Genomic DNA, 14,964 nt, shown 5'->3' on the forward strand with positions numbered 1-14,964 from the left:
AAAATTCATAGCAACAAAATATATGTATTCGATGTGTTTATTTTTTTTTTTTTCATAGCAACAAAATATATATATTCGATGTGTATATGTGGCCATTTAAAATGATAATTTCATCTAAAAGCAATAAACAGTATGTGGTTTCTTCGAACTTTGAGTTATTACTTTATAGAGCTCTGTTTGAACCAATGCTGCATCTGAGTTTGCTGTGACTGTCCTTTCCTACTTTTATGAATTACGCATTTCAAAATATATGATTTGACTGTCATCAATCCTGACAACAATCCTCATCTTCACTGGCAGTCGTCATTATTGTTTAAAATGCTGTATAGTTTATCTTCATGCAGAGAGGTTACAGTGGTATGCAGTCTCCGCACTGGTCAGTGCAGAACCGGTTGTGTTGACAGCTACTCTTACTCATACTGTAAATCTTTGTGTTCGTCTCCATTGGTGCTGCCGGTAAGTTCACAAGTCGAAACTCCGACTTAAAGCGACGTTCCCGTTCCAACTGTTGATTTGAAGTATCTATTGTGCAATGATAACTTTCAAATCGAGTATCATGTACATTTTATGACATCAACTATGGTTATTTAAAGTTTGCTTTTTCTGCCCCAGCTGTTTTCGGTTTCTGTTGTACTTGACAAGCCCGTGGAAGCATGAGAGCAGAACATGCACAGCACTTGTCTGGCTTTTTCTGCCTCAGTACAAGACCTCTGTGCCCCGATGGTCCTCTCTTGGCCTTGAGATGGACCCACAGGGACCAGATTAAGAAACCAAAAGCATGTGTGCTGCAGATGAGAAAGCCCCTGGCATGCCAGTTTTGTTGTTTTTTTCAACGACAGAAACACTGCCACCCTCATCCTCTAAACACAAAACAGCAGTCTGTTTTCAAAAGGCTGGGAACTATGCCAGGTAATTTGTAGAACTTAGTTGTCCAGCTGTGCGTCATTGCTATGTGTTGTGTGGGCCAGCATGTTATAACTCGCATGCATTTTTTTGCTGAGGGCAAACTATTTCGTGGGAGTTTAGTGTGTTTAATTACAATAATTACTGTGGCCAAAAATTGAGTCAAATGTCCCAAGTTGCATAACAGTGTCAACATCTGCTTTCCATTTCTGACTCGTTCACAAAGTCAATGTGAATTGTTCAAAGATGTCTCATGTCTAAACGTGTCGCACGAATCTACACACACAATCTGCGAGTCAATGTTTTCTTTGGGAAAGGAGGGGAGAGCAAGAGAAGAGTGCTGGGTGGTGGTGTTAGCGGGAGATGCGGTGATAAAAACGTGACCCAAAGCGGAAACGATCATTACAGGCCCAACGTCAGAGTCGGGGCGAGTCGTGCGGCTGCGGGCCCGCATGTCCACAGCGAGATACACGTCGGCAGCCAGCCAGCCAGCCAGCCAGCCGCCCACTTCGTGATGTCACTCAGTCTAGCATTATGGGATGTCGGGCACCGTCCGCACATTGTGAACGCCTCCCTTTGTTTACTCACTGTACACACCTAGATGGATCACGTAGGCAGCGAGGCTGAAATTGCTTCAGCTGATCAAGATACTGTAATGTCAAAACAAGAAAGAGAAAAGGCACAGAGCACTCTCCAGGATTTGTTATCATTTGAGTAAATACGAAACACTTCCCATTTCATCATATTTCCTGAACGTTGGCTCCTCACTGACAAAGGCCAGATTCTATTTCACCCCCGGTTTGTAAATATTCAATTAGTGAGCTTTACATAGCTCCGACTGCCTTGTTAAAAGTCCTTGCCCTCTGGTCTGCTACCATATTTACTTCGATCCTACTGCGCTGTCATTCTACAGAGAGGTTAAGCCCATCTTCAACTTTTTGCTTTCTGGGATTTTTATGGACTCTTGACATAAGTGTGCCGTTGTCCCAGCGGCTGTGGTCAGTACAGCGGATGACATCAGCGCAATTCGACTGAACACGGAACATCTTTTCTGGCGATGCCATGGGATCATTTGCACACATCTTCTGTGTCAGTTCTATGAGCTCATTTTTGTTCTCTGTGCAAAAAAAATACAACAACAACAAAAACATGAAGCTGTTGCCATTCTAATAACCTCCAGCAATACCTATAAAATGCCAGTAGATGACAGTATTGCTGTGCAAACGTTAAATAAATGTGTAAAACTTTCAGGTCTAGGTTTTTAAATACTGTCTATTGAAACCTTTTAAACAACTTCAATAATTTTTAGCTCTTGGGTTTATAATTGCACAAAAAAAGTCAAAAAGCACAGTCCATAACAAGCCACCCTCTCTATTACTTGTTAGTTAGGCATCATCAAAGAATGAGTTATTTGATTTGATTTTAGTTATGTTGACTTTTTGTGTGCAGTGGTTAACTTCTTTATGGTTGTATACAATTTTGGAGCGTTAAAGCGACGCTGAGAATGTTGCCTTGTTGCCAAGGACAGTTTGGAACTGATGAATCCAGTTTCAGTTTTGTTTTTTTGTTTTTTCACAGAAACAAAAATTGGGAGTCGATCTGTGTGTGGTCCGATCGTTGCGTTGGACCCAAGAGATACCACTTAATTTCAGAACCGAGTGTCCAGACTCAATGTTTGGGAAAGAGTCAAGTATTCTGATGACATATTTGATTTTCAGCCAGACTTTGCCTCGCCTACATAGGGTCGAAACGTGCGTGGGCCTGCCTGCTAACGTCAATGACAGAAGACGAGCACATTTCCTTATTCTAGTATGTCTTCTTCATTGTGTCACAAATTGATACTCTTGGTCATTCCCCACTTTGTTACTTTCGCGCAATGTTAATCCATTTAAATTGGTGAAAATAGCTTGAGAACAAATCTGTAGATGCTTTTCAATGCTATAAATGTTATTTATTTAAATGTAATAAGTGTTATGAAGCACTCCCCATTTCCTTGTTCTGTGGAAGCAAGTCGTGCAGCAAATTGTTGGCTGTATTGAAAGTCTGGATGTTTATTTTGTATAATATCGAGTGAAAAGAGCGAGCTTAGATACATTTGCGTAGGCTTGTTTTGTTATAATCGATCGCCGTTGCAGAAGGGAATAAATGCACGCAGATTCATTTCTGCCGAGTTACAGTCAATGTTTGATCCTCCTTGACTTTACAAAGCAGCCTTGGGTTTTCTGAAGCGCTTTGTGCATTGAAGTTATTATTATCATTCCATTAGCGTGTGCGTTTTGTGATGTCATAATGCATCCCAAAAAAGATGGGTTAACTGATTTATTGTTTTGCCTAGGTTAAGAATGTTAAGAATCTCGCTGATTGTATACTGTATTTTATTTCTAAGAAAGAATTTCCTGTTCTTGCTTGCACAAGTTAAAATCTTTTAGTCTGTGCTTTTGTATGTTTTACTTGATATGTCATCATACAGTACGTTTGTAATGAGAGCCAGGAGTCGACGGCAGGCAGTCCATTAAATCCACTCATTTACAGCGCTTGGATAATGGAACGTATGCTGCCAATATGTGCAAAACATCATTATGTACCTTAAGGTGAAGTTGCCCGTGGACAGCTGACTTTTTCTCTTTGAAGCCAGTAATCCGGTACCGATGCGAATGGTTATTTAGCTCTGTTGAACGCGATTTGACTTCTAAAAAGAATAGAATGTCCACTCCGCACACTTTGAACATCAATCATCTTTGAAATGTGTTTTGTTGGTTACGGGTCAAAAGGGATTTCAAAACCAGTGCGTTCTGTTTTACATGAAATGGGACTTTTTATACTCTGGTTTTATATGCTGCAGCTGCAACCGCAAACGCAACCGCTCCGTATTGTCCCACCTCATTTCATCACAATTGCTTGAGATGATCAATACCACTCTTTTGAAGGCTCTACTTCAAGACGGAAAGTTGAAACAGATGGCCTGGAAAATACAGTTGAAGCTCAAAAGCAGAATGGTCCGAGGGTTGAAATTAAACCCAAAATCCATTTCAGCCCAGCGGTTTTGACTTTTTGTGTTTCATTTAGTGATGCCACTAAAGAAGAGTGCACCTGTCATGGTGACCGTAAGACCTGACATGCAAATTCCCGCAATGTAGGAAACCGGTACACACGTCTCAATAAGTGATGAGTGATCATTGTTCACCCCTCAGTAGTCATTGAAATGTCAACAATAATAATGAAAAGAACAGAATGTGCATTGGAAAATAATGAAATGTGAAGTGACTCACCTGCCAGGCACACAAAATAATCATTCCACTGCATGTTCATTATAATGCACAAGGAATAAAAGGTCTTATAATGCATTCAGGGAGTTACTTCAATTTACCTGGTTTTCTATGAGAAAAAATATATATATTAAATACGAACAAATCACAGGTTGACCATGGAATGGATTGTATTCAACTTTAGTAGCTATACCGTATATGGGTCATTTTAATATAATTTGACAATAAGACACTTATACTAAGCAATAGAGGGGGGAATCCAACATATATTGCTTAAAAAAAAAAAAACTTCATTGGCATCTTCAGGCAACATGTTGCATCCATCCATCCATCCATCCATCCATTTTCTGAGCCGCTTCTCCTCACTAGGGTCGTGGGTGTGCTGGAGCCAATCCCAGCTATCATCGGGCAGGAGGCGGGGTACACCCTGAACTGGTTGCCAGCCAATCGCAGGGCACATAGAGACAAACAACCATTCGCACTCACAGTCACGCCTACGGGCAATTTAGAGTCTCCAATTAATGCATGTTTTTGGGATGTGGGAGGAAATGTGGGAGGAAACCGGAGTGCACTCTTCATTGTACGTAGAAATATAAACACTAATAATAGATGAACTTGACTAATGTCCCGATTGTTGTCTGCAGTCTAATTAAAGTGCCACCAATTCTTTACTAGCACAAAACGATGACAGGTTTTGTGTTTCAGAGCATGAATCGGATCACATCCTTTATTTACAACTTCATTGTGCGTCGGTACATGAAGAGTGAGACAATATTGCAATCTGTTGTCAGGATCCTACATTTTGACAGCAACGTCGTCTTCATTCAAATCATGAAATCATTTTTCAGCCTCATGAACAGGTTTTGCATCACAGTGTCAGTGTGAGCAGCACACTATCCATTTTCTTCATCAGCAGTCCCTCTAATCACTTTCCCATGCTTCTTTGTTTGGAAGCCATGCGTGAACTCTGACCTATGCGCTGATACCGTTGGATCTAGAAAGCAATGGAGAGGAAGCGGGCCAAATGATCCTTAACAATTAAGAGGGCTCCTTAGTTTAAAATCCACCCCAGCCTCGTCTTAATTTTGAATATTCAAATGACGCAAAATCAAATGAACAACATCATGGTGAACTTAAAGTTAAAGAGGCTTTAATTAGGTATGCATTGTTATAATTTGTCATTTTGTTTTAAGGTCTAAATGCTTTGCTCCAAGCATCAAACATGCTTATCATTATGTCACATGGAACATATACATACATGCATATATACAGTTAAGGCCAGATTGATTCATATCCCGGACAAATTTGACTCGATCTCATTTTATGTGTTGGATGGTTTTCTTGGAAATGAGCCACAAAAGTGAAAATATATTCAGAGCTCTGATTTTGAGGATCTGCCATCTTAAATCGTTGCAAATGTAGTGCACTGGGTTTGCATGTCTTGGGAAACTGTATGAACATATATGATTTGGTTAAATTTGAAAACAAAAGGGTCTCTCACCCTTTGCCACTTTCTTGTGTCATTTTCAGCTGAAATATACCCATCCAACAAATAAAAAGTCACAACAGTCCCAAATTTGTCCGCGGTATGAATGATCTGTTTCATAAAAAAAATAATAAATTAGAACAATAAATAGTAGTGTATTTATTACAAGCAGCACAGTTATCAAAAGCATTATTACAACAGAAAACACTTTTTTTCTCTTGGGCTTTATCCGGAGAACTTCTTTTTTTGCCCCCGACTTTGGTCCACGTATGATAAACATCCCCCCAAAAAAAAGGCAATTTTAACATTAAAAATGATGGATGACCCAAATGAGGAACAGGAGGTGCCAGGTCAGCTCGTTGAGACAGCCAACATTGTGAGTTGTGCAGGAATGTGGTCAACCCTCATACCGCCACCTCAAATAATCGTCTGGAATGACGTCCATGTTTGATTCGTGGAATACATGTTTCTCAGCCTCAAACACCTTGCTATCACTGCAGCTTTTGTGTGTGTGTGTGTGTGTGTGTGTGTGTGTGTGTGCGCAGTGGAAAAGTGTCATGTGAAGTGGGAAACCGGGTTGGTATAGATAACCCCGCCAGTGGGACCCCTGCGTGGTGCCTACGTATCAGGAGCCTGCAGGAGGCAAGCCTGGAGAGTTCAAGTCTTGTCAGATTGCCTCGAGGTGGTCATTTCGCTGTGGCGGGGTGCATGAAGTGCTGATTAGTGTTTGCATCGAGTGGGCAGGCCGGAGATAAGTGGAGAGGAAAACACATGTCAGGGGGATGGAGCAGGAGGGGGGAGGGGGGACCTCTGGCCCACTGGTTCCCACAAACACTGCATACACTGCAGAATGTGCTTAGTTAGATCCTTTAAGAACTTCTTGTAACTTTTAGTCACGCTGGCAAAAAGACACAAATGGACGTCACTCTTGCAGCATGACCTGATCTCCGCTGTCTGGCAGCTACCATTCACTGACTTGAGGCCTGTAAGAAGATATCGTCTTTTCTGTCTCGATGGACAAAGTCCAGCCACACAGGACTTTATAAATAGTGGTTAGATGCACTTTCAGTCCCATTGGGTCCCATCTCTTTCAAAGAGTCCAATTATTGTTGTCTCAGCTTCGTTCAGCTTTTCGGTCATTTTATGCCCCCCCCGCTCCCCTTTCAAAATTCAGCTATCTACAGCCACATTCAGCCACAGCCATGCCTTCGTACTTGTGCTTATACGTGACCACGCCTGTGTCGTCCAGGTACAGGAGTGAGATGGGATCCAGCTTGGTGGGCACGCAACACGCTCGCGCTGTTTTCTGAGGACTGTTGATGTTCACCAGCGTTTGGACGATGGCGTGTTTCGTGGGCGTGACGTGCTTCGTTAAGGGGAACGAACAAATCCCTGAGCACTCAAAGGCATCGTAACTGCTGGGTGCCAGGATCCAACTGTCCCATCCAATATCTTTGAACTCTACGTGCAGAGGTTGTCTCCTGCAGTGGTTTCCCTTGGCGTTCCGACGGATGCGTGAAGTTGTGTCGTAGATCAGATTGGAGCGCATTTGTATCAGGTCAGCTTCATCTGGCTCAGACTCATCCCGCTCTCGCTCGCCCCACAAGTCATTTTGGAGGATTACGTTGGAGGTTTCGTGGTCAATCATCTCATTCAGCTCATGCTTGTCATCTCGATGGTCGCCGCTTTCATCATCAGAGAAAACAATCAGCAGGGGTTTGTGTTTTTCCTTGATGTTCGTGTCAATCTTCATGTCTCCTTCAATAATCCAATTTTTGTTTCGGTTTGTTTACACGTTGAGTGTCATCCTCACCAGCCATGCTGTCAACGTGCACCTCCAAACGATGTGTGGTGCCGTGCTCAGCTTTACGCCACCTCTGGGCAGTAGCAGTGAGGTTGAATGCTTCCCAGCCATTGTCAGTGCCATACACTTGTCTCGAAGCCAACTCCACCAGCTCCATATGCTCCTTTCCGCCACTGAAGTTGTCTCCTTTCTCCAAATTCTCATCTGTGCTGTTGACATCTCGGTCATGACGTATCAGTTCATAGATAGTGACTTTGCGGTCGACACCGGCGAACAGGTGGCGGTCGGTCTGGACGAGCGTGTAGAGGCGGAGCTCGGCCGCGGTGATGCGTTCATGATGGGGGACTGACACATTGAAGAGGAGTGGGTGGCGCCTCACTCCCCCACCATCTACAGTGCTTGAAGAGGAATCTGGGGAGAAACAAATATGAGGAATGAATTCAATGTTAGTATTAATGTAAGGATATATTAGCTCTGGCAAAACTCATTATATTGGAAAAAGTCCCCCAAAAATACGTATAAGAAACTATATAGCAATTTTGTGCAAAAAATTAAGGTTTTTGCATTCAAATCTAAAGACCAAAATTGACCACTAAGCTAAAGTCCCAATGAATTCATTTCTGCAGGAAGGGAATTTAAAATGTAATCTTTAAAAAAAAAACAAGCACCTACAAAGTAATGGTTTACTACAAAGTAATGGTTTACTTTGTAGGTGCAACAACTAATCGATTATCAAATCAATCCACCATTATTTTAATAATCGACTAATCGTTTCGAGTCCTTGTTTAACTTTAAATTATCCAAATCCTCGGTAGTTCAGCCTCTTAATAGGAAATGTTAGCCAATTTCTGTTGTTATCCATGAAAGCAGACCGATTATCTTTGTGTTTAATCAAAAGTCGACATTTGCAAACTTTTGGAAAACAATGAAAAACATCGTTACCTATTTTACTGAAGGATGTTACAGACCAAACCAGAAACTGTCTATTTATCTATTTATGTTTGTGCATTTTATGTACTGTCAATTTCAAATAATGTACTGTTTTTTCATAAAGGAAAGAAATTTAAAAAAAAAAATGTTTTCTCTCCGATTCATCAATTAACCAAAAACATAATCAACAGATTAGTCGGTTATTAAAATAATAGTTAGTTGCAGCTATAGTTTACCTTTTTCCACTTAAGTTTTCATTGTTATCATCTAACACGCATTTAAAAAACAAAAAAAATGCAAATATGACAATAAAAAAAAAACAACAGTAAGGAGATTGACATTCTCAATTATTTAATAGTCTTCACTGCACCGTGTCCTCATGTCCATTCCTGTATAAGAGTTTAGATATTTTTGTTCTCCCTGTACCTCTTGTATTCTCAGGTGAAATGTCATCTTAATCCATTATACAAAGAAAAAAAGTCCTTTGAATTTGCATAATTCAAACATGTACATCAGTAGCACATGATATGACGTGTACTATTTCATTACTGTCGGGGAGAAGAGGGCATTCTTATAAACAATCAGCAAGGAAAACTGATGCTTGTCAGGAAAAATGTGCAACAAAATGTACATACATAAATTATAATGGGAAAAAATAATGATGATAATAATACAGTAAATAATTCTCTAGAAAAATCTATCAAAATTAGAAAATTCTGTTGTGTAATGTACTCCAGCGATTGCTAATGAACATTTTGGTCTTTCAATGAGTCCCCTATCCAGGGCTTGTTTTGATTTCGGTACACAATTGACGTTGCATGCTAACTGAACTGAATGTTAGAATATGGAATAATTAGAATTGATCAGTCATTAACACAGCTTCCTGTACCCTCATTCTTGAAGCTGCGGATGATGCTGGCGCTGGGCACAGACGTGCGGTCATTGGCAAAGCGGTTGTAGAGCTCCATCATGTACTCCGGTGGCTCCTCTCGTACACTTCCAGGTGCCAGTGGAGGTGGACCCAGGCCAGACAGGTTGAATTTCTGCAGGAACTGTTCTTTCAGGTTCTCAAGCACACCCTGCATGATCAGATTGTTATCCTGCTCCAACTGGGACGGGTCCGCTGCCCTTCCCAGTCCCGGAGTGGGTCGAAGCCTCTGGTCGGTGTTGGAGATGGGGCCGCTCTCGCTGCAAAGAGGCCCCCGGAGCAACAATATTGAAAATAGCAAGAGCAAAGTCTCGGTGCTGCAAATGGTTCCCAGTAGAGAAACCCAACTGCTCGCCATGGAGAAAAAAATTGCAATGAGCTTTTTGGAGTCACAGTCAGTAAAAAGTGCTGTCGACCTTTGCTGTGACAAGCGGGATCTTCTGTGGTGCCTGCTGTAAACCCCTTATGCAGCCCAGCATTGAGTCTCGTGCACACCTATTGGGCCGCAGGTCCAGTGACAGCGTGACAGAGGCTTGCTACCGTCCATCTAGTCATCTCGGTTGTGTTGGACTCTCGTTCTGTGCTTTGCTCTCCCGTCCCAGCGTTTTCTCCCAGTCTCTTATCTACGATATTGTGGGCTTTGCTTTGCTCTTTGTGTGGACGTGCGTGTGTGTGTGTGTGTGTGTGTGTGTGTGTGTGTGCGTGCCCTCCACTTTGCGTGATGCCGAGCGTGTGTTATCACACAACTTCCTTAATGAGGATTTTGTAAACACTGTCCCGTAGCCTCTTCCTTGTGGAAGCGCTATTTTGTTTGGGTGGGTGCACCAGAGTTGATTTATTTAACTTTTTCCCCTTTTGTTTATTTCGTTTGTAAATGGCAGAGTTCTGCACGCCATTGTTGATGCGCTACTGACCATTTGTTTTTAACAAAGTACACCAATCTGTTGATACCATTGCATTTTAGAGGATATTAACACACTTGTCCAAATGAAATTGAAATGTAATGAGCTGTGAGGCCCAATGACCAAGAATGAAGGCTGCTCAACTCCTTTTCACATTTCCTCATGAATACGCTAGAAGTGTGTATTGTACATTGTCAATAATAACTATGGGAATAGACTGTAAATAGGATATTGATGTATATCCAGGGTTTTAAGTGGGACAGTCCTTTATAGTTGTACTTTACTTTAAATCCAACGGACACCGAGTACATGGTATACCACACTGTGCCTGGTGCCGTCACCAGGCTGCTCGGACGCTTCCTGATGTGATAATATAATGCCCTCCCTGCCATTGGGAATAACATTCCTGCTCACCACCTGAACTCACATGCCAGCTCACAACTCTTGCTCTCATTCCAGAGCTTCTTGGCGTGACCTGGAGATACACTCAGTGCGTCACCCAGATGGGAAGCAATGAGCTTTTCCCGCGCCTGCCATTCATCTGCCAGGGTGACACTTGACAGACGTGCTCTTATCTGTTGCACTGTTAAACTGCTGTCGCAACCGACATCACACCTTCCTGATGACCCCTTGAAGCTTTGATAGGAGCCTGCTGCACACACAGCCACACACTACTAGGATTTTGTGGTACATTTCCAGAAATGTTCGAAAAGACAAGAAGATGTTTGGAAATTCAAAGTTAAAATAACTTTAACATTGATCAAATATATTTACCCCGGCAGCATCATCAAAACGTACTTCGGGGATGGGCAACTTAAATGACTGAGGGGGCTTCAATTTTTCAACAGCACTACCAGGGGGTGGGGGACTTCCTAACCATTTCAAATATGGTCAAAATATGTGCATGTTTTTGTTTTATATATATACTGAACCAGTGTACATTACAGTATCTTACTGTATTCCATGCTCAAATGCATGTATTAAAGATTCACTCGTCAACAGCAAAGGCTTTGAAGCAATCAAAAAATTACCATTTAGTACTGCGATTTTTTTTTTTCTGCTCAAAGGGCTCTCTTACATAAAAAAGTACCATTCAAAAATGGCACAAAACTGCTGAACAGCGAAGCAACATTTAGTGCAAGAACTCATTTTGTGCTCAAAATGTTCATTTTGTAACTCAAAATGTTGATATTTGTCGTGCATGTCATTCAAAGCCCCCAAATTAGGCTTCCCCACTTTGCAGGATTGGGCAGCTCACTCTGCTTTGTTGAAGGAGCCCTGGTGCGTCTCCCGTGTCCTGCCACTTGTCCAAACTACCGAAAGCGTTTGCAACACTATTAATGCCGTGCAATACGTTTTTGTTTTTGGAGGACACCAATTTTAGTAACTGCTCATGCACTTGCGACGAACTGTCAACGGTTCTTGTGAGGAAATCTCTGCTGTTGGTGTACTTTCGATTTGAGCGCTTGGCAGCTTCAGTATACTTCTCGCATTAACATCAGTTCCCAGCATGCATTACACCATTCAATGATTAAAAACATATCCGTAAAGGGGGCAAGAATCATTATCGTTCAAATGTGTTTATCTTACCTAAAGTTGGTTGAATGTGTCTTAAATAACTATCATCTTACATTTATGTTGCGCTTTGTTTGCATGAAACCCTGACTGTGAGTTGTGTAACTTCCCAGTCAGTTCAATTGCAGGCTAGGCTAGGCTAGGCTAAGCTAAATTGAGCTAAGTGTTACCAAATAGATAAGACTTGCCTGTAGTGACTTATTTCCACTGACTGGAGTGGTTTAGAAATTAGCTGTGCATGGGACTGAAAGATGCGCAGTGCAAGGTAAGCATTCAACGTAATTTGCATAAGGTCTTGTCATGCGCAGGTGTTTAACGACCTGGGTATTCCCATAAATGTCCATATAGTCGGTTGATGCCAGTAAATTTCCATGGAAACTACTGGAATTTTGAAACCTTACGTACCCGTACGATGATGATGATATGTTCTCTAGTTTGACCCCCATTTTGATCATAAATGCAACCACATTTGGGGTCAGCCAATATTTAGAGATGTATTGTAACTCCCACGATAGTATTATAATGTCTAGAGTATAATTTATATTGCGAATGTGTTAGCTTGCTGGCTAGGATTGATACTTACTTTGCCACCTTGCACTTTGTTCACTTTATCTTGTCAGGCCTTTATCTTATGTTTTGTCCCTGGCAGGATATTGCCTCATTGTTTTTCTTTTTCTTCAAAATTCTTTTGCTTCTCACGTCGTTGGACCATTTTGTGTCTGATTTTTTATTTTTTTTTTGCTAAATGGGCAGTCACTGACAGTAAGACGCTAAAATAATAGCAGATACAACACACACACGTTTACAATCCCCTATTTCAATGAAGTCGGGACGTTGTGTAGAAGGTAATAAATAAATAAATAAATAAACAACTGAATATAATGATTTCCAAATCCTTTTCAACCTATATTCAATTGAAGACTGGTATTTAACATTCAAACTGATCAACATTTTTGTTGTGTTTTTTTAGCAAATATTTTCTCGTTTTGAATTTGATTCCAACAGCACGTTCCAAAAAAAAAAAAAAACAAGGACAGGTGCAACAGAAGACTGGGAAAGTTGAGGAATCCTCAAAAACTATACATGCCATTAAAACTAACCAGCCCACGCGATTGCTGTAATCTGGAGGCTTGTCTCGCTGAGATTAAACAATGGATGTCCCGTAACGTTTTGCTTCTTAATGCCGAGAAACGTGAGCTGTTGATTATTTGCCCATCTTGACATAGCCACTCGTTTGAGGACACCACTCTGAGTTTTGATGAAAGTACCATTACCCAAAGTGACTCAGCAAAAAATCTTGGCTTTATATTTGACTCAACTTTCCCCTTTCAAAAGCAGAAAAGAATATTGTCAAAACTGTGTTTTTTTTTTTTTATCTCTACATTATTGCTAAGATACAGCCCATTCTATCCGCTAGTGACGCAGAGATCATCGTCCACGCATTTGTTACGTCTCTGAGGAAGTTTGATCATATAACTCCGATACTGGCCAACTTGCGTTGGTTCCTGGTCCACCTTTTAAGGTTTTGTTGCTTATAAAATATTGCATGGCTTAGCACCTAACTTAGTGGTACTACATGTGCTGTCTTGAAACCTACGTTCGCAACAGGATGGGATGTTCTTTTGGTGATTCCGAGACCAAAGAAGAAGTCAGCAGACTCTGGAGCATTTTCTATTGAGGCTCCAGTACTCTGCAATGTGTACTCTACCTGTGGATATTAGTTAGTCGACTGTTACCTCAGAAGAAATGTTTCAATCTGGACTTATTTTTATACTTTGGCATTAAGTTAAAATACAGGCCAGGTTTACTGCCGCGTCTCCTCTGTCCTCCCCACTCTTCTCCTGCGCAGTGAGTGGGCTGGGGGACTGACGATGACCGAATCCGAGGCCCGTTGTATGGATTCTGCGCTGACCAGCTGGGACAAGATCTGAGGTGGACCACTTCCCCGCAAGCCCTACTGTGGATGATTTTCCGAACGACTGGGTCAGCCTGGTCATCCTGAAAGGGGGATCCCTCCATCTGTGGGAGGAAACCGGAGTACCCGGAGAAAACCCACGCAGGTGGGGCCGGGATTTGAAACCCGGTCCTCAGAACTGCGAGGCAGATGTGCTAACCAGTCGGTCACCGTGCCTCCACCATGATGGTGCCACCACCAATGCTTCATTGTAGGAACAGTGTTTTTTTTGTTTTTTGTTTTTGTTTTTTGGGTGATGACCAGTGATCTGTTTGTGCCAAACTTGTTGTGGCCAAAAAGTTCAACCTTGGTTTCATCAGACCATAACACATTATCCCACATTTGGGAGGTTTCGAGTACAACCCCAATTCCAATGAAGTTGGGACGCTGTGGTAAACATAAATAAAAACAGAATACAATGATTTGCAAATCATGTTCAACCTATATGTAATTGAATACACTACAAAGACAAGATATTTAATGTTCAAACTGATAAACTTGATTGTTTTTAGCAAATAATCATTAACTTAGAATTTTATGGCTGCAACACGTTCCAAACAAGCTGGGACAGGTGGCAAAAAAGACTTTGAGAAAGTTGAGGAATGCTCATCAAACACCTGTTTGGAACATCCCACAGGTGAACAGGCTAATTGGGAACAGGTGGGTGCCATGATTGGGTATAAAAGGAGCTTCCCTGAATTGCTCAGTCAGTTCCCAAGCAAAGATGAGGCGAGGTTCACCTCTTTGTGAACAAGTACGTGAGAAACTAGTCGAACAGCTTGAGGAAAATGTTCCTCAATGTACAATTGCACGGAACTGAGGGATTTCACCATCTATGGTCCATAATATCATTAAAAGGGTCAGAGTATCTGGAGAAATCACTGCATGTCAGCGGCAAGGCCGAAAACCAACATTGAATGCCCTCAGGCGGCACTGCATCACAAACCGACATCAAAGTGGAAAGGATATCACCGCATGGGCTCAGGAACACTTCAGAAAACCAATGTCAGTAAATACAGTTCGGCGCTACATCCGTAAGATGTCTGTCGTAGTACCGACTGTCGGTATTTGTGAACCCCACTTAAGTCACAAACCTATCTTAAATATCAATGGGAATTCTTAATTTTATTTCAAAATTTCAAGCTGCAGTCATTTGTCATTGACTATATGACTGTATACTCCTGTCATCAATTTACACCTGATGATTCCATTTGTG

General features: G+C 41.6%; 1 protein-coding gene across 1 annotated transcript; it reads right to left on the bottom strand.

Annotated features, from left to right (window-relative positions):
• Positions 1 to 4,922: 4,922 nt before the first annotated feature.
• LOC133399486 (bone morphogenetic protein 10-like) lies at positions 4,923 to 9,907 on the bottom strand. The gene is given in 3 exon segments (XM_061671034.1): positions 4,923 to 7,420; positions 7,422 to 7,870; positions 9,279 to 9,907. Coding segments are annotated over 3 exon segments (1,437 nt in total). The 5' UTR covers positions 9,676 to 9,907; the 3' UTR covers positions 4,923 to 6,829.
• Positions 9,908 to 14,964: the final 5,057 nt, after the last annotated feature.

This window comes from Phycodurus eques, chromosome 3 (genome assembly GCF_024500275.1).
Source record: "Phycodurus eques isolate BA_2022a chromosome 3, UOR_Pequ_1.1, whole genome shotgun sequence".
NCBI classification, from domain to species: Eukaryota; Metazoa; Chordata; class Actinopteri; order Syngnathiformes; family Syngnathidae; genus Phycodurus; species Phycodurus eques.